This window comes from Macrotis lagotis, chromosome 6, assembly GCF_037893015.1.
Source record: "Macrotis lagotis isolate mMagLag1 chromosome 6, bilby.v1.9.chrom.fasta, whole genome shotgun sequence".
Taxonomy (NCBI): Eukaryota; Metazoa; Chordata; class Mammalia; order Peramelemorphia; family Peramelidae; genus Macrotis; species Macrotis lagotis.
Window position 1 is genome coordinate 18,108,660 of NC_133663.1, and position 23,929 is coordinate 18,132,588.

The 23,929-nt window shown below is 37.3% G+C and overlaps 1 protein-coding gene across 1 annotated transcript in view; it reads left to right on the forward strand.

The window, feature by feature from the left end:
* Nucleotides 1–23,929, forward strand: part of RSRC1 (arginine and serine rich coiled-coil 1) — a 367,121-nt gene that overhangs the window by 84,905 nt on the left and 258,287 nt on the right. Inside the window, exon 7 of the mRNA XM_074192717.1 lies at nucleotides 22,387–22,560. Within this exon, the coding sequence (XP_074048818.1) occupies nucleotides 22,387–22,560 (174 nt within the window). The remainder of the gene's footprint in view (nucleotides 1–22,386; nucleotides 22,561–23,929) is intronic.

Below are 23,929 nucleotides of genomic sequence, written 5' to 3' on the forward strand. Positions count from 1 at the left end.
ATTTGTGCCTGGCCTCTGGTAGAGCGTCCAGAGCTCACATTGGTCTGATCAGCCACAATCAGACATGCTGTAACTGTCTCTAACATAGTGATGTCCTTTTGGTCTTCTTTAATAATACAGGACAAGAACTAACCTGGACTATAACTATAGCCTTCTCATGGTTCTCTCTGTTTCTTCTCTCTTCCCTCTCCAAGCCTTTCTCCACACAACAGCCATAATAATATTCCTGAAATATTTCTCTGTTAAAAATGTTCCAGCAGCTCCTTGGGATACACATAAACTTTTCATTAAAAGTCCTTCATAATCTATTGCCAACCTGTTTTCCCACCCTTCTGTCATTAGCCTCCCTCATTCACTCTGTGCTCCAGACAGACTGGATGTTTGACTTTTCCTGACACACATGTCATCCCCCTTCTGCTCTGGACCTCTTTCTTGTCTGGCAAGTTCACCTTTATACCTATGCAAGAAACTTTTCCTGATTCCCTCATTGATTATTTCCTTCTTACAGCTCCCTTCCTATGCACCAAAATCACTGGGTTTTCTGTACAAATTCTATATTTCCTTTTCTGTATACATGCTCTATCTCCCTAGTAGAAATAAACTCTCTAGTGTCTACCTAGCACAATGTATGGTGCATAATCAGTACCTGAAAATTACCAGTAAAGTCATATCCTGTTATCATCATCATCATCATCATTGCTGTTTGGAGGCCAGCAGAGAAGTCAAGACAGGATAGGTAGATTTAAGAATCATCATTAGAGATGACATTTAAATCCATGGGAGCTGATGAGATCATCAATGTAGTGGAATGTAGAAGAGGAAAAGTGAACCCAGGCTGGAACTACATTTGAGGAACCGTGCTGTTAGAGGGAAAGGAATCTGGAAGAAGATCCAGCTCAGGAAACTGAGCAGGAATGGTCAGATAAAGTAGAAGGAGAACCAGGATTGGCATGCTCATAATCTAAAGAGAACAGAATATCAAGGAGATGTGATCAACAGAGTCAAAGACTACAGAGAGGTCAAGGATAATGAAGACTGAGATTAAAGGCCACTGGATTTGGGAACCTAGATATCATTAGTAACTTTGGAGACAGGAGTTTTGGTGGTGAGAAGCCAGATTTCAAAGAGGTCAAGAAGAGAGCGAGAGAAGAGAAAGTGGAGGTACTTATTGTTGATTGACCCTAGTTGTAGGATATTACTTGGTGGGGATGGAAGGATCAATTGAAAGAGATATGAGCATATTTGTATACAATAGGGAATGAGCCAGAAGACTGGGAAAAGAAGAGATGGAGTGGAGATGACATAGAGAGGCAACATGAACATGGTGGAGAAGTCAGGATAGAATAGGACTGTTTGAACAGATAGAGGGAAGAAGAGTAAGGATTGAGAGCACTTCATCATGTGAGAAAGGGGTAGAGGAGAGAGTGGCAGAGGGCATCTGAGTGATAGGAGATGAGGAAGAGGGGAGAAGAGGAGTTCACAGGAATTTTTTCTGTATCATTAGGGAGGGTCCTTGGTTGAGAGGAAAGGGGAGCCATAGGATATTTTAGAAAGGATAAGAAAGTCTGAAAGAGTGGACAGTGAGTTGATATCAGAGGTACAGTAGGATTGCCTAGTAGGAGTGAGGAGTCCCGAGGTGGTGTAGCACAAATCTTTAGTCAGCCCCTTCACAACAGTTATGTAATTTTTTTTCTACCTCTGTTGTATAGGAGTGATGATGGTGAGTGGTGGAAGTAATCCAAGGCTAAAGCTTCTCAAGGCATGATTGCTGTTATGATAAGGGCACCTTGTGGTCCCAGAGATGAGGACAAGGTGGAGCTGAATTGGGTCACCAGAATGTCAAGAGAGGGAGAAAAGGAGAGAGTGGCAAGGGAGATGTCTTGGGAGAGAACTCAGAGGTCAAGGGATTGGGAGGTCATCGTGTGGATGACAAGCACAGTCTTCTAAGGGAAAGCAAAGGGAGAGGATACAGAGATGGTATATTCTGGGGCAATGGCAAGATCAAGGGAATGGTCTGACTTTGTGTCTGCGTTTGGTGGAGGTGGGGAGGTAAGCTCAAGGGAAGAGAGCTGGGCCATAAGAAATGCATAATAAAAGCTTTTTATCCATTCGTGTATACTTGAAATACTGAGCGAGAATGCTTAGAACTTGCTAAAAATAGTGGGAAGCAAGGAAATTAGAAAACAGGCTTTGCAACCATTATTTCCTTCCACTCGTGTCGCTTGTATGAGAACAAGATGGTAGTTGCAAATTAATGACTGATCATGATTTTTCTCACCATTCATAGTTTCTTGTTAAGAAAAACTGATTAGTATCTAATTTCTTTAGCTTTTTCCTCCCATTTTATTATTTGTTATTTTATATAAATAAGTACTCTGAATATTTCTGTTTTCTGTATCATATTTGGAGGTATTGTCTCTCTGACTTGTTCCTTTTACTTTGGACATATAAAGGTCCCTGTTTTTTACTTTTTTAAAAAACATTACTTGTATAATGTTTTTCTTAAAGTCTGTATTTTTCTTATATTTGCCATGTTCTGACCATTTTACTTTTATTAAACATTTTAAAACAGTCATTTTTATTGTGATTTAATTTTAATATGATGTTTAAGATTCCAATTGAAAAATTCCCCCAATTTTACATTTTTACCTTTAGGAAGTACAGTTGTGCCCATTAGTTACAGAGATCTTTTATTCTGTTTTGTGAAGAATGCATTAATTATTCTCCATTAAAAATATCTGAAATATCTTAGTTCATTTTGGTAAGCACTTTAAATTTCTAAACCACCTTTTTACAAACCTTGTTGTGTTATATAAATGTTAACTATTACTAATATTGAAATTCAGAATCTTTGAAATCTAAGACATTATTGCATTTGGGAAAGTAACTAGCCTTCTGAATAGTATTTTGCCTATTTGATATAATTCTTTTTCTCTGCTCACAAAAACTAAGTCAAAATATCGATCACTTTCATGTCAAAAATTGCATTGTTTCCTTATGCATTAAGCTATTATTCCTTTAGGTTAAATGGAAGAATTTTTTTTTTATGGATTCCCTTTACTTTATCTCAGCTGACACAGGGGGAAACATTAGAGTTTAATGCTGAACCAATATAACAGATATTGGAAAATCAGATGATTATTTAAGGAAAGAAATATTAGTTATTGAGTATTTACTTTTTCTTTAGTGTTTTTATTTTTTCATTAATAAGAATAGTATGTATATAATACATACTATAATTTAAAACATTTGAGAATAAGACTGGAATTGGAAATAACTAAAGATTTTCATTTGTTAATTTTTTTTTTTACAATTTAGATTTAGTGTTTATTTTAATAGCATACGGTAAGGATATTTTTAAGAGCATAATATTTTAAGTTTAGAGGGAGACTAGAAGATAAAACCCATTGTGTTAGTCCAAAGTAATTGGGGAATTATTAAATGACACTGACCTCATTTCCTTTAGAACAATGAAAATTAATAGTTTCACATTTTATTAGGCTGATATTCCAGATGTAGTGTACATTTAATTAAGTGTAGTTTCCTTTTGGTTATGGTATGTGTATCTGTTTTTTGTCGCAAATTCTTTCTAGTTTTACAGTTTTCCACATGTTTTCTTTCACCATTTATGATTTTTTTCAAAGTGGAGCTATAAGGATTTAAATCACTTTAGCATGCAGCAAAACAGTTCCCATTCAAACAATAAACGCTATTTTAAAAAGCCTTTAGATCTTCTGTCACTTCATAAATATAAATGTATAAAAACATTATGTAGTTGTAGTGCCCACCTGCTAATTAAATGCAGATTTTTCTCAAACTTGTTTTAAAATCTGTCTATTTGTTTCAACTCTGTCTCTGCTCAGCATACATATGGCCCTTGTGAAACTAATTATGCTTATGGAGCAGCTGTTAAATTTAGTGCAACTAATTTTATCCAATATTTTACATTTTAATTGATTACCTGTGAAGAAATTAGCAAATTAACACTTATTGTGCAGTAACTGAATGGTCTTTTATGGACACTTTCAGTTTTTACAAGGGAACTAAGCACTGATGGAATAAGGCATTTCTAGAATTTTAGATGGATCATTCTTGGTGGAACTTGATTATCTGGTGTGAGAATTTAAGAAGACTGAGGAGTGATGCCAAGCATCTGTGTACTCTGTAACTTCAACATGAGAAGCAGATTGGAAAGTAAGAGCTTTTTCATAGAATTTTGGTAACATATGGGCTTATCGGGATCTAAGAACTCTTTGAAGATCTTTGAACTTACTAAATGACTTAACCTTTGGCCCAGTGGGTGGGTTACATGGCAGCGGTTTGTTTTCTTCTTCTTTTTTTTCCTGGCCTGACATTCCACACTTCATCTTGCTTTTTCTCTCTCCTATTCTATTTAAAAAAAATATTTATTTTTAAATTAGGACATGGTAGACAATGTATAAAGAGTTTGAGATTATTACTGTAGTATGGGTCTATTATAGTTCATACTTATTTCAACAAAAGTTTAGAAAATAAGTGAATTTTTTTCTAAAAATCATTTAAACCTTATATGATTTCCTTTTACTGTTTGTTACTGAAAGAGCTTAAATTCTGATTCTGGTTTAAATAAGTTGACAGGTGAATTCACTGTGACTTCTAATTTGGAAGTTCTGGGTTCAAATCCTATTCCAGATAGTTACTAGCTCCATGACCATGGGAAATCACTTCATCTCTTAGCCTCAGTTCCCTCCTTTGCAAAATGAGGATAATGAGTCCTGTAGCATATGCCTCCAAGGGCTGATATAAAATCTGTTGAGGTATTGTATGTTATGAGGAACTTTGTAAGCTACAAATTATAGTATAAATGATATTAAATTAAATCACAGTTGTGATCATCTTGTTCTCATCTTTGATGGGATGTGTATAGAAAGTGTTCTGGGATAAGACACTAGTCTGCTCTTCTTTTATATTTAGTGTTCAGTAGACTATGCACAGGTGGAAAATAGCTCTTTCTGTCACTGAAGAAGGAACTAGTGTCAGGATGTCTGTCTGTTCTGTGTTCCCTTCCTAAAAGTGTCCTTGGTACAAGAGTGATGGGGGCCCCCTTATCATCCCCCAGGCCTTGGAGTTCCTTTGCAAGGTCTTTAGAATTTGAAAGATGTTCATTTCACATGGTTCCGAGATTAGCTCCAAGATTAAAAGTGTTATTCTTAAATTTATAATGTTACATTCTTAAGTCTTATATCTGGCAATTATATGCGACAGTTTGGCCTGCGATAACCGTCTGGTTTTAATATGGTGCACTGGTGGAGGATTCCAACAGGTTTTTGAGTTTTCCATGTGTTGCAGACAGTCTGGTCATCTCAAAGTCAATTAAAGATCACAAACTTCCTTCTTGCACAGCTTTCTAGTTCCTGGGTCATGTGAGCTCAAGTTCAGAAGCTTTTATGAACCACCGTCAATATGCCAGGCCCTGGACCAAGCCCTGAGAATACAAATAGAGATCGTTGAGACACAGTCTAATGGCAGAGACAACACATCAACGACTGTAGAAACAGTGCCACACAAGACTCATTGCAGATAGCCTTAGAGGAAGGCATGGGAAGACAGGCAGGCGAGGAGGAGAGCCTCCCAGACATGGCCCTCTGCTCTCATCGGCTCTCTGCACCCAGCTTGGATAGCTCCCTGTCCCCAGCCCCAGGCCTTCAGCTTTCTTCTGGGTGGTCTTCTACCAGACTGTTAGTTCCTTCAGCTTCGGGTCGGTGTGGACTTGTCCTTTTTTTTGTCCCTAGTATTTAACATAATGAGTGTACCTAGTAGGCACTTGATAAATGTTTATTGACAATTGAGATGTGGGCAGTCACAAAGAAACCAAAGTTTCTACATTGTAGAGTCTATTGAGGGAGTAAGGTAGGAGAAGACTGGAAAGGTAGGAAGGTGCCATTGTGGTGGGCTTTAAAAAGTAAGAAATTTTATATTTGATCCTGGAGATATTTCAGTAGAGAGCCACCGCTATTTAATGAATGGAGAAGTGATATATCTTGCTAGGTGTTGGGTAGGTGCTTTAACTGTCAAAGTGTTGGGTTGCATTATTTCTATAATTTTGCTGTCACATATCATTTATTAAGTGCCTGTTTGTACTGAGGAAGTACTGGTGCTATGAAGAAAGAAAAAAGATAGTTCCTGCCCTCAAGGAGCTCCTGGTCAAATGGAGGAAATGAAAGGGAGATCAGGAAGGAATTCTTGTAGAGGATGAGACTTTAGAAGGAAGAGAGGTGAAGAGGGATAATATTCCAGTCATGGAGAACAGCCTGTGGAGATAGAATGTTTTGTGAAAAGAACAGCATAGAGGCCAGGGTCACTGACTCTTAGAGTATTATTATATGAGGTTGGGGGAGATGGAAAGGGGCAGTAGAGCAGGTTATGAAGAGCTTTGAGTGTTTGAGGATTTTATAATTGGTTTTCAAAATTACTGGGAACTATTGGTCTTTATTTACGGGAGAGATATCTTGGTCCTTTAAGATTAGTTTGACCTCTGAGTGGAGGAGAGACTGAAATGAAAAGGGACTTGAGGCAGGGGAATGGGTAATGTAGTAGTCCAAGAGTAAAGGTGATGAGTTCTGAACTAGATTGGTAGCAAGGTGAGAGAGAAAGGGGCATACATTAGAGATATGATAAAGATAAAATCAATAGGCCTTGGCAACAGGTTGGATGGTCAGATAAAAGAGTGAGGAGTCAAAGACTACATTCTATGTTTTGAAATTTGGAAAATAGTGGTGCCCTGGACAACAGTAGAGAAATGTGGGGGAGGAAGGTAAAAGATAACAAATTCTGTTTTGGATATGGTGAATTTAAGATGTCTCTAAGAGAGATCCAGATTGAGAATTGGAAATTGGAAATGCAAGACTAAGGGGTTGAGGCTGGATAACTAAAATTGAGAATCATTAACATAAAGATGATAATTGAATCTATGGGAGCTGATGAGATCACCCAGAGAAATAATATAAAGGAAAAAGAGGACGTCAAAAAGGATGAAAATTGAGGTGATGACCAACCTTGGTGGACTCACTCCATCACTGTAATGATCAGGGACAATTTTAGGGGATCTGTGATAAAGAATACCATCTATATCCAGAGAAGGAACTGGGGAGTTTAAATGAAGACTAAAGATAATTATTATCTTCAATTTTTAAACAGTTGTCCTATGTATTATGTAATTTTTCTATCTCTAATATTTTCTTTTTTTCCTTATGGATATGTTTTTTCTCTCATCACATTCAATTTTGATCTCTGCATATCATGGAAACAAATGTAAAAACTATATCAGATTGATTTCTGGGAGAGAAGGGAGGGAGGGAGGGGAAAAATTGTAAAATTCAAAACCTTGCAAAAAAATGATTGGTAGAAACAACTTTTGTAAAACAAATAAAATATATAAACAAATAAACAAATCAAATATATGTAATTTCTTAAAAAGGATGAAAATTGAGAAAAGACCAGTAGACTTAGCAATCGAAATAGTCACTTTGGAGAGAGCAGTTTCCATTAAATGACGAGGTCTGAAGCTAGACCCAAGAGTTAAGAGAGGGGGAGAAAAGAAGTGGAATAATGTATTGTCTATAGCCTTCTCAAAGACTCTATCAACAAAAGGAAAAAGAGATAGGAGAGAGAGCTAGTTGTGGACTGGAGTGATCCAGGGAACATTTTATGAACCTTGAAGAAGAGGCATCAGCATAGTCACTTAACTGAAGATAAGAGCACAAGACAATGGGATGGAATGGGATCACTTGTCTGATGATCACTAAATCTAGACTCCTTAAGAAGAGACTATAATATCTATTAGCAGTGACTTGGGTTCCTTAAGCTAATCCCCATGACCCAGTCATTTGTTTGGTCCTATTTGGCTGATTTTTGTTGACTTGTAAATTCATTCATATGTTATCTTGTAAGACCTTCCTTTTCTGCATCTGGGTTGTTTCTTGGGTTCCACATGGACATAAACCATTGTCAGTTCCTTTTAACAAATCTAATGTCTTGAGCTTGTTTTGAACTTTTACTGTTACTCATTAAAGTTGGGGGTTATTGTTTCAAAAGTATTTCCATTAAATTTTTACCATTTTTATTTATTTTACTCTTAGAACATCCCTCAAATCTTTCCCTCTTTTTTGGCAAGGAAGTATTAATGTTTTAATGGTTGCCTTGGTGTAATATGCTCTATGTTTTGCTAATGTTATATGAGTTTTTGTTCAGGTTATTTTCCAAATTTATTTTGATTTACTTCATGTCCTAAGACTGGAATAAATAGTTGTTAAATTCTTTTAATATATAAGTACCATTCGGTTCTTATTTCGGGATGCCATTAAGTCTTTTAATGCTACAACTTTCTCCTTGATAATCTTTTTCTTCATTGGGTACAGCCTGTAGGAGATCAAGTTATTTGTTGGTATCATCAGCTATTGGTTCCAATATGAGATCTGGATTTAAGCTTCAAGTCTTCAGTATGTATATTTCTTGGTTATGTGTTTAAAAATTTACTCTTATAATGTCCAAATGGCATTTAGTAGCTTTGGGGAAAAAAGAGTTCATGAAATGAAAAAGTTGGACTTTGTTTTTCAGGGGTGCCATGTACTGTGATGTCATCTATATACATCAAGAAATCAATATGATCAGTCATTAAGCACTCATTAGGGTAACTTCCTTTGCACTGAGAATTCAGAGAAGGGCAGTTGCAGCTCTCAAGGAACTTACAGTGGAATGGGGAAGAAAATGTGCAAATAACTGCACCAAAAAGATCGACCATATCAGGATGAATTGAAGATGACCCACCTGGGGAAGGCACTAGAATTGAGCAGAATGATCAAAAAAGGTTTTCTTTGGAAGGTAAGATTTTAGCAGGGACTTGAAGGAAGCCAAGGGATCCAGGAAGTAGAGAGGAGGAGGGAGAGCTTTGCAGGCCTAGGGGACAGCCAGAGAAAATGCCTTAAGTCTATCTAGGGAGGAAATATCTTGTTTGAAGAATTGCCTGGAGCCCAGTGTCACTGGATTTACAGTGCTTGGGGATAGGGGAGGGAGAGGTTATGATTTATTTAAAAAAATAGAAGTAGAACAAAGGGGAGAGGTTTGCTTTGATAGTTTCTATAGGGAGTGACATGATCAGATGTGCAGTTTAAGGTTTATTTGACCCCTTAGTGGAGTATGGAGTGGAATGGCAAGGATACCAGTCAGTAGATGATTGCAATAGTCTAGATGAGAGAGTTTTTATGAGGATAAAATGAAGTCTTGATAACAGATTAACTATGTAGGATGGATGAGATCAGCAGAGCAGGTTAGTATGTGTAAAGCCCTTTGTAAATCTTAGAGGTAGGTAAGTAGATCTGAGATTCACCATCACTGAGATGATAATTGAATCCATGGGATATGATAAGATCACCATTAGAAATTGTGGAGATTGAGGAAGAAGACTAGAAGGCCCAAGATGTTGTCCCAGAGGACGCCTATGTTAACTGAAAAGGTCTGAGGAAAGATGCAGTGAAGAAGACTTCAAAGGAGCAGTTCTACAAGTAGAAGGAGAATAAGAATAGAAACAGGTTATGAACCTAGTGACAAGAAACTATTAAGAAAAAGAGGATGGTTGACAGTATTGAAGGCTGCAGACGATCAAAAAGGATGAAGATTGATAAAAGATCATTAGATTTAGCTATTATTTTTTCTTCTTTGAGATGAATGCTATAATAAAACTGATTATACCCTTTGATCCAAGCAATACCAATACTAGGTCTATATAATATCCAGAAGAAATCATAAAAAATGGAGAAAAGTCCCACATGTCCCAAAATATTTATAGAAGCTCTTTTTATTGTGGCAAAGAATTGGAAATTGAGGAGGTGCCCATCCATTGGGGAATGGCTGAATAAGTTATGGTATATGAATACTATGGAACATTATTGTTCTATAAGAAACAATGAGTGGTCAAACTCTAGAGAAGCATGGAATGACTTACAGGATCTGATACTGAGTGAAGGGAGCAGAACCAAGAAAACAATGTACACATTAACAACAACCTTGTGAGATGATCAGACGGAATGGATGCAACTGCTCTCACTGTCCAGAGAGCTAGGATAACCCTAGGAGATCAGCTGAGGACAATACTATCCCCATCCAGAGAAAGAAAAACAATGAAACAAAAAACATCCCACAGAATCTGAATGAATACTACATTCACTTTTTAAAAATTTGTCTTAGGTTTTTCTTTCTTATCTCATGGTTTTCTTTCATTATCTTTTCAGAAAGTAACTATAAACATGTTAAACATAAATGTGTATATTAAACATAAATCTGTAAACGTGTATGTATACAATATTCTTCAGACTGCTTGCCGCTGACAGGAGGGGGCAAGGAAAGGAAATTATATTACTTAAAAATATCCATATGTGTGTGGATGAATGTTGAAAAAAATCTTTAATAATGTAATTGAAAAAATAAAATAATCATTTAAAAAATATGGATGCCATACTCCAGTTTTATGTGGATAGTTGATGAGTGTGGTACTTGAGCGTGAAGGAGCATTCCTCATTTTTCTGTCAATGAAACCCTTCATTTGGATGGTTTTTGAATAGACCCAAACTTCAACCCTTTACATTTTATGTTTCTTAGATTCATGGTAGTATTTTCATCACTTTGGTCCAGTGCTGATTTAGTCAATGATGTCTCCAGAGCTCAACTGAGCTTTTTTTTTGTTGTTCCTGCCAGAAATTCTGCCATCTGGAATGCTTTCAGGACACAGAGCTATCTCAACTGGCATCACCTTATATTGCCCACCTCACCCTGCCCCAATATAGAAGATGAGTTGGGCTTCTAGGGATTATTATTATAATTATTATTTTGCCTCTGAATAATCAATAGCAGTATAACCCAATCAGCAAGCCTACTTTCTGCTAGGCAAGGTTCTCTGTCCTTCAGAAGTACTGGAAATGAAATTCTAGAGTTCAATTTTAAATATTAATGATTCATTTAGACTGGTGTCAGCTCTGCATCCCATTCTATAATTATATTTATTTGTAATACTGCTTTCTGCAATTACAGGAGGCATTATTTGATAGTGATTCTTGGGTAAATGGATGAAATCCTCTGTATTATGATCAAAGTAGATTCCAAACTAACAACACATTGTACAAATTTGTGGCATGAATAAATGAGCAGCTTAGTTACTCCTCAGACTCTTTAAGTGTGGACTGTTCCAGTTTCTTGATCTTTATATGCTTCAGTTTCTTCATCTGTCAAATGGGTATGATAACAGCATTTCCTTCACCAAGTTTATGTTGCTATTTTGAGGGTCAAATGAGTTAAAATGAAGGCTTTATAAACTTCACTTGCTCTCTGAATGCTCGCTATTCTAAATTGATGGTGAAATAGTATGAGAACATAAAGCTAGAGGGAAAAATTACTCCTTTAGTTCTCATTTGAAAATATTCGAGACGTTCTTTTATGTAGATTTAGGGAGTTAGTTATTGATAAGTTAGTAAGAACTAATTCATGTCCTATGAAACCTTTCTCATCCTATCACTTGGGATGTTGTTCTGCTTCAGGTTCTTGATGTAGTAGAAATAGCCTAAATTTGGCAGTGTGACTTATTACCAATGAGACCTTGAACAACTCTCCTAATCTCTTTGGACTTTTGTTTCCTTCTTATAAAATGGGAAAATTAGATTTGATGACATCTAAGGTCCCTTCCAACTCTGAATCTTCAATTCTAAATACGAAGGTCACCTTGACTCTATTTTCCCCATGAAGATAGCATTCTGTTGTTGGTTAGGGACATCTGAAATGGTGCTGCTAGGACTGTATTTCATGTCAGTAAGCTTTTTTGTGTTGTCATTGTTTTTGCGCTTCTTTGGATCCCCAGTGCTTAACTGTTCCAAACACATGGTTATATGCTTTAAAAAGACTTGCTGATTAGTTCATTTTACTTGAAATGTTTATTAATTGACTGGTTTGCTTGGGACATAATAGCAATGGATAATATTTTTCCATGGGAAAACTTATTTACCAATGAGCCTTTGGAATAGAACTTACTTGTACATAACACTAAATTTGCTAGTTCATTTTGACACATTATCTTAATGTAGAAAGACACAATTTGCTTCATAATAAATGCTTTTTAATTATTAGAATTTTGCTCTTGAGTCCATTATTTTAGTTTGATTTTGATTAGCAAAAAGTCTGAGAACATTTCTTCTAAAGATATATACTTGTTAGCTAATTAGAAAACTTAATTAACATTGTGAAAGTAATAATTCATCATATGAACTGAATTTATATGGATTCTATTTATTCTATTAGAACATTTATTTGATTTAATAGAATGTCTTGCTCTTTTGCTTTTATCATGTTTTGAACAAATGCTTGTTGAAGATATTCAGGTTGCTTTCAGACTCTTTTAAAGCTTCTCTTTTGTTTTTTTCTAGAAAATCTATTTCTTAGGAATAAAATACAAAATAGTTCTCATATTCTTCTAGTGCTTTCTGCTTCTATGGCTTCCTGAATGAGGAAATCCTTCAGCATCACATTCTTTTCAGTAGAGATTTCTTACTTTTTTAAAAAAAAATTTACCTCTTTGTTTTTCCAGCAACATGCAATGACAGTTTTCACCAATCATTTTTTAACAAGATTTTGAGTTTTACATTTTTCTCCCTCCCTTCCCTCCCTCTCCCCCTCCCCCAATAGAGGGCAATCTGATATAGACTCTACTTGTATAATTATAGTAAACATAGATCTGTATTAATCATGTTGTGGAAGAAGAATCAAATCCAAATGGAAGAAAAAAATAGAAACTGATGACATAATATATAAGACCACTTTTTAAAAATTGAAGATCGCAAACTTTGGTTTGCATTTAAACTTCACAAGCCCCTTTCTGGATGTGGATAGTATTTTCCATCACAAGTCCTTGATTGTTATACTGATGAAATGAACAAATCTGTCATAGGTGACCGTCACCCAGTGTTGTTGTTATTGGTGTGTACAGTGGTCATTCAGTTCTGCTCATCTCAGCATCAGGTCATATGAGTCTTTCCAGACTTTTCTGAAGTCCAGTCCCTCAGTATTTCTTACAGAACAATAGTGTTTTATCACATACATATTCCACAGTTTATTCAGCCATTCCCCATCAATGGGCATCCCTTCAATTTCTAATTCTTTGCCACAACAAAAGAGGTGCAATGAATATTTTTTACACATGTTTTTTTTTAATCAGTGGAAATGTCTAAACAGATCACTGTCATGAGAAAAAATTGTCAAATTTTTGTTGTTGGATTTCATTAAAAATATATTAAAACTGTAAAAAAACTTTGACCTAACAGCCAGTTTTATAGTTGCTTTTTAAATCCCAGTCATTGTTTTCATTTGTAATTGGTTATTTGATTTTGTGTTCACTTCTAAAATAATTAATTTTGTGATTTACTGGAATACTTTGAGGTGATTTTTTTTTTCTTTTTGGTAAGACTAAGTCTCACCACCTCACCCATGCTTGGATTGAGTTAGGGACTCAATCCCACTACTCATTGCCACAGAAGTTTTGACAGATTCCATTTCTGCCTTGCCTGATTTACCCCTCCTTTGGCAGTCTGTTATACCACATTCCCTGGTAGTTACCATCCCAATGAGATTGAATTGTACCTGCCTCAGTTTCCCTGGTAGCTGGGATTACTGGCATGTGCAACCTCAGTAATAGGGATTTTTCTAAATGAGGCTTTGACACCTACCATTTTCCACCCATATTTTTTCTCCAAATTTTGATCTATATCCAAGGGGATATAAAACATGAATGACGTCACAGGGTGATATTCAATCTTGGGGCATCCAGGAAGCCTAGTGCCCTAGGCCTGGGGTCAGTGAGGCCTGAGTTCTCTCCTCAGACTCTTATCAGCTGCCTGACCCTGGGTGAGTCTCTTAACTTGTTTGTGTCCTCATACATAAAATAAGGTCTATGATAGTACCTGAATGGGCAGGGCTGTTGTGAGAATTAAGTCATTTTTGGTGCCCAACTAAGTGCTGTAAAAATTCCAGCTAGCATCATTAGCATTATTGATATTTCCATCATTATCTTCATTGTTATCATCACTGGAGACTCCTTGCAATGGCCAAGGACCTTTATCTTAAGAGCTTTTGGAATTTCTCGGAGCAGTGTTTCCTAGCAAGTTCTAAAGCCCTTTCTCAGGAGGCATACCACCACCTGGTGCCCACAGGGGCACTGATGCCAGCCAGGTGACTCTGGGCAAGTCACTGGGATGTTCTCAGATTCTGTTAATTCACCTCAAAAATGGGGTTATCTCTCTCACCTGCTTCACAGGACTGCTAGAAGAATGTCTGTTGTGAACTTGAAAATCATTGTTATTGGTGTAGAAAGTTCCCCATTGCTGTCAGGTCCTCCATTAATGCAGATTTGTACCCACTCTGCACTTCCAAGCTTAGATTCCTGGATTTAAAAACAGGAATTCAGCCAGGACGTACTGGATGGGGCCACTTCTCCAGTCCCGTGTGTGTGTGTGTGTGTGTGTGTGTGTGTGTGTGTGTGTGTGAAAATAGGAGAAGTATTTTCCCTTTCTGGTCTTCCAGAGGCCTTGGAGTCAACCAGACCTAGGCAGACAGATTCATTAACTCATACTTCCTTCAAACCCAGTTAGAATCTATTAGTAAACAGAGTAAATTAGGGAATTAAGCATGGAGTGCAAAATTCTACATTTACAGAATTACAAGGCTACTTTTTAAAGCAGTCACAATGGGCTAATAGAAGGGAAGGGATTTACAAAAATAACCAAAAACTTGATGTTGGGAAAATAATTCCACAAATAAAATCTTGTGGGAAGTTTTTTAAACATATTATATTCCTTTCTTCTTCTCATTTGATTTCTTATCTGTCAAAAGTCTTCCCTTATTCTATTCATTCCCTTAGTCAGATTTTACCCAGTTAAGGTTAATATTGACAGGCTTCACTTAACCAAACGTTCCAGGAGGAATAGCAATAATAACGTTGAACAAATGGAAAATTAAATATTACTATCATAATTAGAAGGAAGTACATGGGGATAATATTGTGAGCTTTAGGATAATTTGTGGGGAAAAAGTAGAGAGGTGGCTTTGGACACTTAGGTGTTCGCCATTCCATACTTTAAAAATAGTAGGACTGGCTAGGTGGTGGCACAGTGAATAGAGCACCCGCCCTGGAGTCAGGAGGATTTTCATTCAAATTTAGCCCCAACACTGGATGCCTCTAGCTGTGTGACTTTGGGCAGGTCATTTAACCCCCATTCCTCCTCTCCCACCCTCAAAAATATTAGTCTTTGTGAGCTCAGATGTTATTTATCATCTTGTTGGATAACCTATGGTATGGACTTGGGGAGTAATACCCAGTTTACCTGTGAAGTAATGAGAAAACCGTATTTGTAGGCAAGTAATCCTTTCCTTTTAAGTAAGTAAAGATTGACAACATAATAAGGATATTTGCTTTATAGGGTACAGTAAGGCCTAAATTTAATCCACACTCATCTAACTGGCAGTCTCAATGACTAACCATATGTACTTATCTCCTGTCGAAAACCATCCCCAAGAAAACAAGTCTATCCCCAGAATGATTTGTGGTTTCTTCTTTTCTTTCACCACTATGGAAGATATTACCTACTTATCCTTTGGGACTTTTGTCCAGATTTTATGATAAATCTTCCATAAAAATATTGCCTTCTTTACTTAAACCTCCTTCATATTTTGTTTTCATTTTAGTAGTACCAGTATACCACTTGGATTGCCCATCTGGTAACTCCTCTTCCTGCATGACTGGCTTCCTATTCCAATTATATGTATCCTCAGTACTTTTTTATTTATCACATATTTTTTTTCTCTAATGTACTGCATCCTGTTCATATTCTCATTAAGCCATGATTCCCCTTTAAAATTGTTCATAATATTGATATTTTTGGTAATTTGTTTAATGATTTTTAACACCATAATGAGTGTATTAGAATTAAGAAACTGGGCTTTTGTATCTTGAGACCGTTTAACTGTCTTATCCATTAAAAACAATTTCTTGGGGTGGCTAGGTGGTGCAGTGGATAGAGCACCTGCCTTGGAGTCAGGAGTACCTGGGTTCAAATCCAACCTCAGACACTTAATAATTACCTAGCTGTGTGGCCTTGGGCAAGCCACTTAACCCCATTGCCTTGAAAAATCTAAAAAAAAAAAATTCTTGAGTGCAGCCTATCCTATTCTCTTTCTCTGGGTCCAGCTCACCACCCAGGTGTAGCACTTGTCTAAGGCTTATCCCCATCTGTTCCATGATTCCCATTTCATCAAAGATAGCTTCAGTATGTGTTTGGATCAAACTCACCAAATATTTTGAAGTGAAGAAGCAGATATAGTAATTTCCTAATTGTCTTTTTAAAATTCAAAATAACACTCATGATGGTTTTTCTTCTTTGGATATTTTTTCCTTTTGAGAAAATCTTGAAAACTGAGTTCTGTATACTTTTCAAAGCATTGCGAAGGTCATCTGTGAGGTTCAGCCAGTCTTTTTGTTGACTGTATTTTGGTAAAAACTGTTGGTACTTTATATCATTTCCTGGAGAAGGAAGGAGTGGAGTCCAAATGTATGATTCTACTTTTGTCATTGATGGTGAAAAAATAGATGATGAGAGTCATTCTAGTAGATTTGTTCCATTTTATGAATATTAGGGGTTTTTCACTTTTTGTATTCAGATGCTTTGAGGATAGATTTCAGGTTTAGCTGTGTCTTACACAGTGATCTCCATGTCTTTGTTTCTATTTTTTGTAGGATTATGGGACTCAGGGAAAAGAAAATAGGGCCAGGATTAAAGATCACCTGGGTTTCAGTTCAGCTCTACTACTGAGTAGCTCTATGACCTTGAGCAAGTCACCTAACCTTTCTCTGCCCCATTTTCTGCCACCCTAAAATGGTATAACAACAGCCTATTTGTAAAGCCCTCTTCAGGGCCTGGTTAGTGGCAGTAACTTATTAGTATGCCAGATATTACTAGTGATAGATCAGTCTTGGAACATTTACTGAGCACCTCCTTTCTATGGACCAAAAAGGAATTCAAAGACCAGATTGAGCTCAGTGAGCTGATAACTCCCAGGAGAGGCAAGCTCTTCAAACGCATGTCAAAATAAACACAAGTTAATCTGTAGGGAACAGTGGGCAGTGGATTGGGGAGAATCACGTGGGAAGGGGCTTGTGAGCTCGACTTAAAGGGAGCAAGATATTCTGGGAGACAGAAGCGCAGAGGGAGGCATTCCAGATATGGAAGATGGTAGCTACAAAATAGTGGATGTGGTACTTGGGGCACATGGCCAAGGAACCCCAGGTCACCATGGCTGTTAGGAGCTTTCTTCCAGTTCACCAGAAGCACCTGGGTCACTGGGGGGGCACTGACCCACTATTTTGATATTTGGTATTAGATTGGTTTAGCCTCTTTTTCCAATTCCATTTTTTTTCAGAGCCTTTTTAATCAGGATAAATCAAATGTTATTGCAACATCTATATAATTCTTTTTTATTAATTTTTAAATTTTTGTACAAGTGATTTTTTTATACATTAATAAAATATTATTGCTTAAGAGTAAACATAATACTCTCTTCCCCCAAAAAATATAGACCCTCATGAGAAATAATGCAAAAGAAAGAGAAAAAATGTATTTCAGTCTATGTTCTGACACCATCAGCTCTGTCTTGGGTGGATCACATTCTTTATGATAAGTCCATCACAAAAGTTACTTCCATATTTTTCCACTATTCTTGTTGCTGATTGTAATTCCCTCCATCCATACCTCCCCACTACCTTATATTATATTTTCTCTCTCCTTACACTCGGTCCCTCTTCTAAAATGTGCTGTAGGGTAGCTGAGTACTGCAGCAGACTGATCACTGGCCCTGAGGCCAAGAGACCCCAAGCGCACATACCACCTCTGAGACCCAACAACTACCCAGCCCCATCGTCCCAGAAAGGCCACCCAATCCCAGCCCCTTGTAAGAAGTAAAAAAGAAAATGTGTTATATCTGACTATTCTCTCCTATGATCTATCCTCTCCTCTATCACCCACATCCCTCCCCTTCCCTCTTTCCCCCTTCTCTCCTTTTTACTACAAATGTCTATACCCCATTGAGTATATATGCTATTTCCTCTCCTAGTCACCTCTGATAAGAGCAAAGATTCCCTCATTCCTCCTTGCCTTTCCCCCTTCCATATCATTGCAATAGCTCACTGTAATAAAATCTTATTATATGAAATATCTTAGCCTATTCCACCTCTCCTTTTTCTTTCTCCTATTACATTTCCCTTTTTTTCTATTGACTCCATTTTTATACCACATTATATCTTCAAATTCAGCTTTCTCCTGTACTTCATCTATAAAAGCTCCTTCTACCTGCTTTATTAAATGAGAAAGTTCATATGAATATTATCAGTATCATTTTTCTGTGCAGGAATACATGTAGTTTCTCATTGAGTTCCTCATATTTTCCCCTCTCATCCACTCTCTATGCTTCACCTGAGTCCTGTATTTGAAGATCAAACCTTCTGTTCAGCTCTGGCCATTCCAACAGGAACATTTGAAATTTCCCTGGTTCATTGAAAGTCCATCTTTTTCCTTGGAAGAGGACGTTCAGTTTTGCTGGATAGTTGATTCTTGGTTGCATTCCAAGCTCTTCCACCTTCCAGAATATTATATCAAGCCCTGTGAGCTTTTAACGTAGTTGCTGCTAAGTCCTGTGTGATCCTGACTGCAGCTCCACGATATTTGAATTGTGTCCTTCTGGCTGCTTGTAATATTTTCTCTTTGACTTGGGAGTTCTGGAACTTGGCTATAATATTCCTGGGGGTTGTTTTTTTTATCTCTTTCTTGGGGAGATTGGTGGATTCTCTCAATTTCTATTTTGCCCTCTACTTCTAGGATATCAGGGCAATTTTCCTGTAGTAATTCTTTGAAAATGATGTCAAGGCTCTTTTCCTGATCATGACTTTCAGATAGTTCCAATAATCTTTAGATTCTCTTTCCTAAATCTGTTTTCCCTATCAGTTGTTTTTTCAGTGAGATGTTTCATATTTTCTTTCAATTTTTCATTCTTTTGGTTTTGAAGTATTGTGTCCTGATTTCTCATAAAATCAGCAGCCTCCCTCAGTTCCATTCTATATCTGAAGAATTTCTTTTCCTCAGAGAGCTTTCTTATCTCCTTTTCCATCAGGCCAGTTCTGCTTTTTAAAGCATTCTTCTCCTCAGTAACTTTTTGAACTGTTTTATCCATTTGACCTAAGCTGGTTTTTAACATGTTATTTTCTTCAGCATTTTTTTGGATCTCCTTGACTAAACTGTTGAGTTCATTTTCATGTCTTTCCTGCATCCCTCTCATTTCTTTTCCCAATTTTTCTTCTATCTCCCTCACTTGATTTTCAAAGTCTTTTTTGAGTTCTGTCATAGCCTGAGCCCAATTTCTGTTTTTTCTTGGAGTCTTTAGGTGCAGGAGCTTGTACTTCCTCATCTTCAGACTGAGTATTTTGATCCTTCTTGGGATCATAGGCAAAGTATTTCTCAATGGTGTTCCTCTTTTTTCTCTGCTTACTCTTTCTCCATCCTGTGCCTGGTTTGGGGGTGCTTCCTGAGCTTTTGAGTATTATTGGAATTACCCCCCCCACACACACACACACACACAAAGTTCTCAGTGTGTGAAGCTCTGACTGCCTTCCTGGTCTGTGAATGACCACAAGCGTACTCCTCTGCCACAAGGCTGAGGTGTGTGTGTGGGGGCCTGTTCTGTGGGAGACCTAGACTGTGATTAGGATCTGAATGTGATCAAAGCCCCAGAGTTCTGTTTCAGGTACAGAGGACAAATCTCTGAAGTCTCCCCTACCTTTGCTGGGCTTCAGTTGGCTGGAGGCTCCTGCTTTCCGGCTCCACAACTTTTTCTTGTTGCCTGGATCTGTGCTGCTGTGGCCACCACCGCTGCGCTGACTGTGCTGACTCTTGCAACCGCCCTGATGGTCTGGGATTCATGCACTCACTCACCCTGACAGAGGTCTCCCCCACTGGTCCTCCAAGTTGTTCCCGGTGCTCCCCAGGGTGTATATCAGCAAACTGCCCCCACTGCCATGAGCCACAGCTTCCAGGTGCCCTGGGGCTGCCTCCAGGAGGCTGAAGTTTCTTTACTCTGGTGGGCTGCCCCACTAACCCCGTGGAGTCGAGCCTTTCCACTATTTTCCAGGTTACCTTGGTCTGGAGAATTGCCTCACTGGATCTTTCTGTGGGTTTTCTCTCGAAAATTTAGAGTAATAATTTTGAAATTTTTGAATTATTATGGAGACCCAGGAGAGGCTCTTCTCCTTTCACCATCTTGGCTCCACCCTTATAATAATTCTTTAAAGAAAATATTCAATATATAAAAAGGCTTTAGGCATCCAAGTAATTTACAGACTTTTTGTGTTTTTTATTTGAGTAGCCACAACCATCTTTTCCCACATACGTTACCTACCTATACTTTGTTGTTGAAATTATCAAAGATCAAGACATTCCTGTTATAATTTGTACAATCTTGTCAAGTTCTTCATAGAACTTTTCTGTTTTTCCATCCTCTTGAGATGAATGTCAGTGTATAAACTGTAGTTATCTTCCTAGAGGTCTACTTAGTCATCATGAACACTGCAAAATAAAATGACCGTGGTCCTAGTTTAAATCAGGAATACCTGTGGGGTGGACTCTGGGATCAGTATGTTTCAGTTTTTTTATACTCTATTACCAACAGTCAATTATTCTGTTAGTCTGAAGGATTATCATGCAGTACTGAAAGATCCTGAATTCTTCAAGCTCATAGCATACTCTGTTTTGATGGTTAATGCAAGAAAGTATTTGGATAGGTTAACTCTCAATTATTCACAAGACTCAAATGCTGAACAAATCTGCCCCTCAAATGTTCTAGCAAATTTACTTCCTACTAAAGCCCCTCTGAAGTCTACACATAGTGAAAAGTTTGTAATGAGAATTTAATAAAGTGAAGGTCACAAGGTAAAAATACCAGCTATTTGTTAAAAAAAATGCAATAGTGTCACTCTAAGTTATAATGTAATTAAATTAGTGGTACTATTTCTAGCTATGTAAAATACTTTCTCAAATTTTTTTTATTTTTTTAAGGTGGGGTTTTATAAAATTAAATATACCTTATTTTATTAATCTTTTTAGCTAATTGTCATATCCTAAGAGAATTTGGTAGATTATCTGAAAAGGAATCAAATATAATAAGGCCTTCTTTCTCTCCTTCTCCACTTCCCAAAATCCCTGTCTAAGGATTCCTGGGAACAAATACTGTGATTGTCTCAGGGATATAGGCATAATTATTATTGTGGACATGCTGCTGCTTACTTTCTAGATATGGCTGCCCAGTGTATTGTAGCATGTATTCAGGCGGTGGCCACATGACTGACCAAACTTAGGACAGCATGGTCTGGGAGTCCTTGTGAATCCAGAAGATTAAGTAATGATCAGGGACTCATTAGTCTTGGTTACCATTTTTTTTTAAATGAAGGATTCTGTGGACTGATTCCTCTTCTTCCTTTCCCTTTTCCAATACCTCATTTGCTTCTCATCAGATGGACCTGCCCAGTGCCCTTTAAGTTTGGTGATTTTTAAAAAGTTACTGTTAATAATCAAAGGCAAAATGGAGAATAATTAAATTTTCCCTTTTGTACATTCCCAGTCCTCACCCTTTTCCTTCCCCCTCTCCCCTTACATCCTCTGCAAAGAATTTTAAATGTTTAAATGTTAATTGTAGGTCTTTGTTCAAAGTAAACTGAAGTAATATATTCATCAGTGTTTCAGGAGAAAACACTAGATAAGAGTATCCCAGAACCTGAGATAAAGGTTCTGGGGAAAGGAACAGGTTACGGCTTTATTGTTGGGAGGGAGACCAAGAAACCTTCCAAGGAGACCAGTGCAGGTCTAGGTGACCCCACAGAGGAGGGGAAGTAGGAGGATTCTTAGTATTTACCCATCCATTCCCCCAAGCTCTCCATCATGAATCCTTCCAATCTATCATATAAACTTTTTCCCTGGACCTGACCTGGGGAAGTGTAAACAAATTAAGAGCAATGGTACTGGTGCCAGGCAATATGGCAAAGCAAAGAAGGAGAGCAGGGGAGTCTCAACTGGTGACCATTGGAAAGACAGGATGGTTCAGTTAGCCATCTGCTTTAGACCTTATGTCCCTTGAAGTGCAGTACATTCATAAAATTTCCTACTTATTACAAGTACATGTTTAATGGAGTTTCTTAATTTCTGATAAAATGTAATTAAAAACCATGGAACTATTTTTCTTTTGGTTAAAAACAAACTGATTTATATTACATGTTATTCATAGGTCAAGGTCAAGGCCTCGTCCACGTTCCCATAGTCGAAGTAGTGAAAGATCTGGCCACAGAAGAACTCGGAGCCGATCTCGTGAAAGAGACCGTCGTAAAGGCCGAGAAAAAGAGAAGAGAGAGAAGGAGAGAGAGAGAGGGAAGGAGAAAGAATTACACAGCACCAAGCGTGGGTGAGTGACAAGGGATCTGGAGCCAAAGTGGTCCTCAGCAGCGTTCACATGGGTGCCTTTCCCAGTTCTTGGGGAGAGCTCCCCTTTTCTGCCTTAGTTTTTGGAGAGTTGGCTAGCACAAGGAAAGGAGAGAACTAATAAGCAAAGAAGACCCTTCCTGGTTCAGGTTTGATCCCTTCTGGGTGATTTGTTCATGCACAACCTGTAGAGAGGATTCTTAGAAAGATGGCCTGATCTGGTGTTCAAAATTTGGTCTCAGTTTGTAATGAAAAACTTGCCAAAATATTGAAATTGTGAATACTTGGGAAATAATGAATTGAGAAATTCTTGTAAATCCATGCAGTTTGTAAGCATAAAGCAGATTTTAAATTATTTGAAATTTTCTTGCTGTGGAAGGCAACTTGTCCTAGTGTCTAGACAGCTGAGTTTGAAGCTTCCTGGCTTCACCTCCTCCCTATCTCACAGAATGGTTGTGTGACCCTGGCCAAGTCCCTTAACCTCTGTGTCCTATGAAACTATGTAAATAAGTGAGTTGTATTGCCAGAGGGAATTTCCTTCCCTGCAGTTACCTATACAAGTGAAATCACAAATCCCAATTGCCATCCTTATTGGAAAATGATTACAGGAAAAGGACAAAGTTGAGTGAGAGGGTACTTTGTGATAGACTTTTCTGTAGGAAAATCATATCTTATAAATTTGATCTCCAATAAGATATATAAGTTTACTGTAACAACATTTCAATTCTGAGCAACTAGAGATTGAAACCTATTTTTTAATCATCTTTTTAAAATTAGAAGACGTTTTAAAAACCTTTAAATCAAAAGTAGATTTCCACCTGCAGAAGATGAATTTTTAGGTCATTCTTTGCATTGTGTTTTGAGCAGTTGAATAATGAATCTTTTCATCAGTTGTACCCAGTGTTATGGGCATGATCTCCTTTTGTCTTCTTCTGTTTCCTTACCCCTGTGTGAATATAATTATCTGTGTCAATGTAAAATATTTTTATTGTCTCAATGTTCATTTTTAAATTGAAAAATTTAATCTGTACATTGTATACAACTCCCTTAAGATCTTCTTACATCTTGACTCTTAGTTAAAGGTTAAATGAATCATAGAATGGGAAAACTTTTTTTCTAAATTCCCCTCTTTTTTATGAGGACCTTTGTGTCCCTTTTCATGTCTGTACATATTTTTGCCTTTTCATATCTGCATGTTTTTGTCTTTTGATTCTCTAACTTTGGAGAAAGTCATTAAAAAACTCACCATCTTGTATTTTTTCTTAAGCACTAAATATTAAACTTGTGAATGGAAAGATTTTAGTCTTGCTTAAGTTAGTTGCCATTCATTTCTCTCAATGAAAATAGATCAT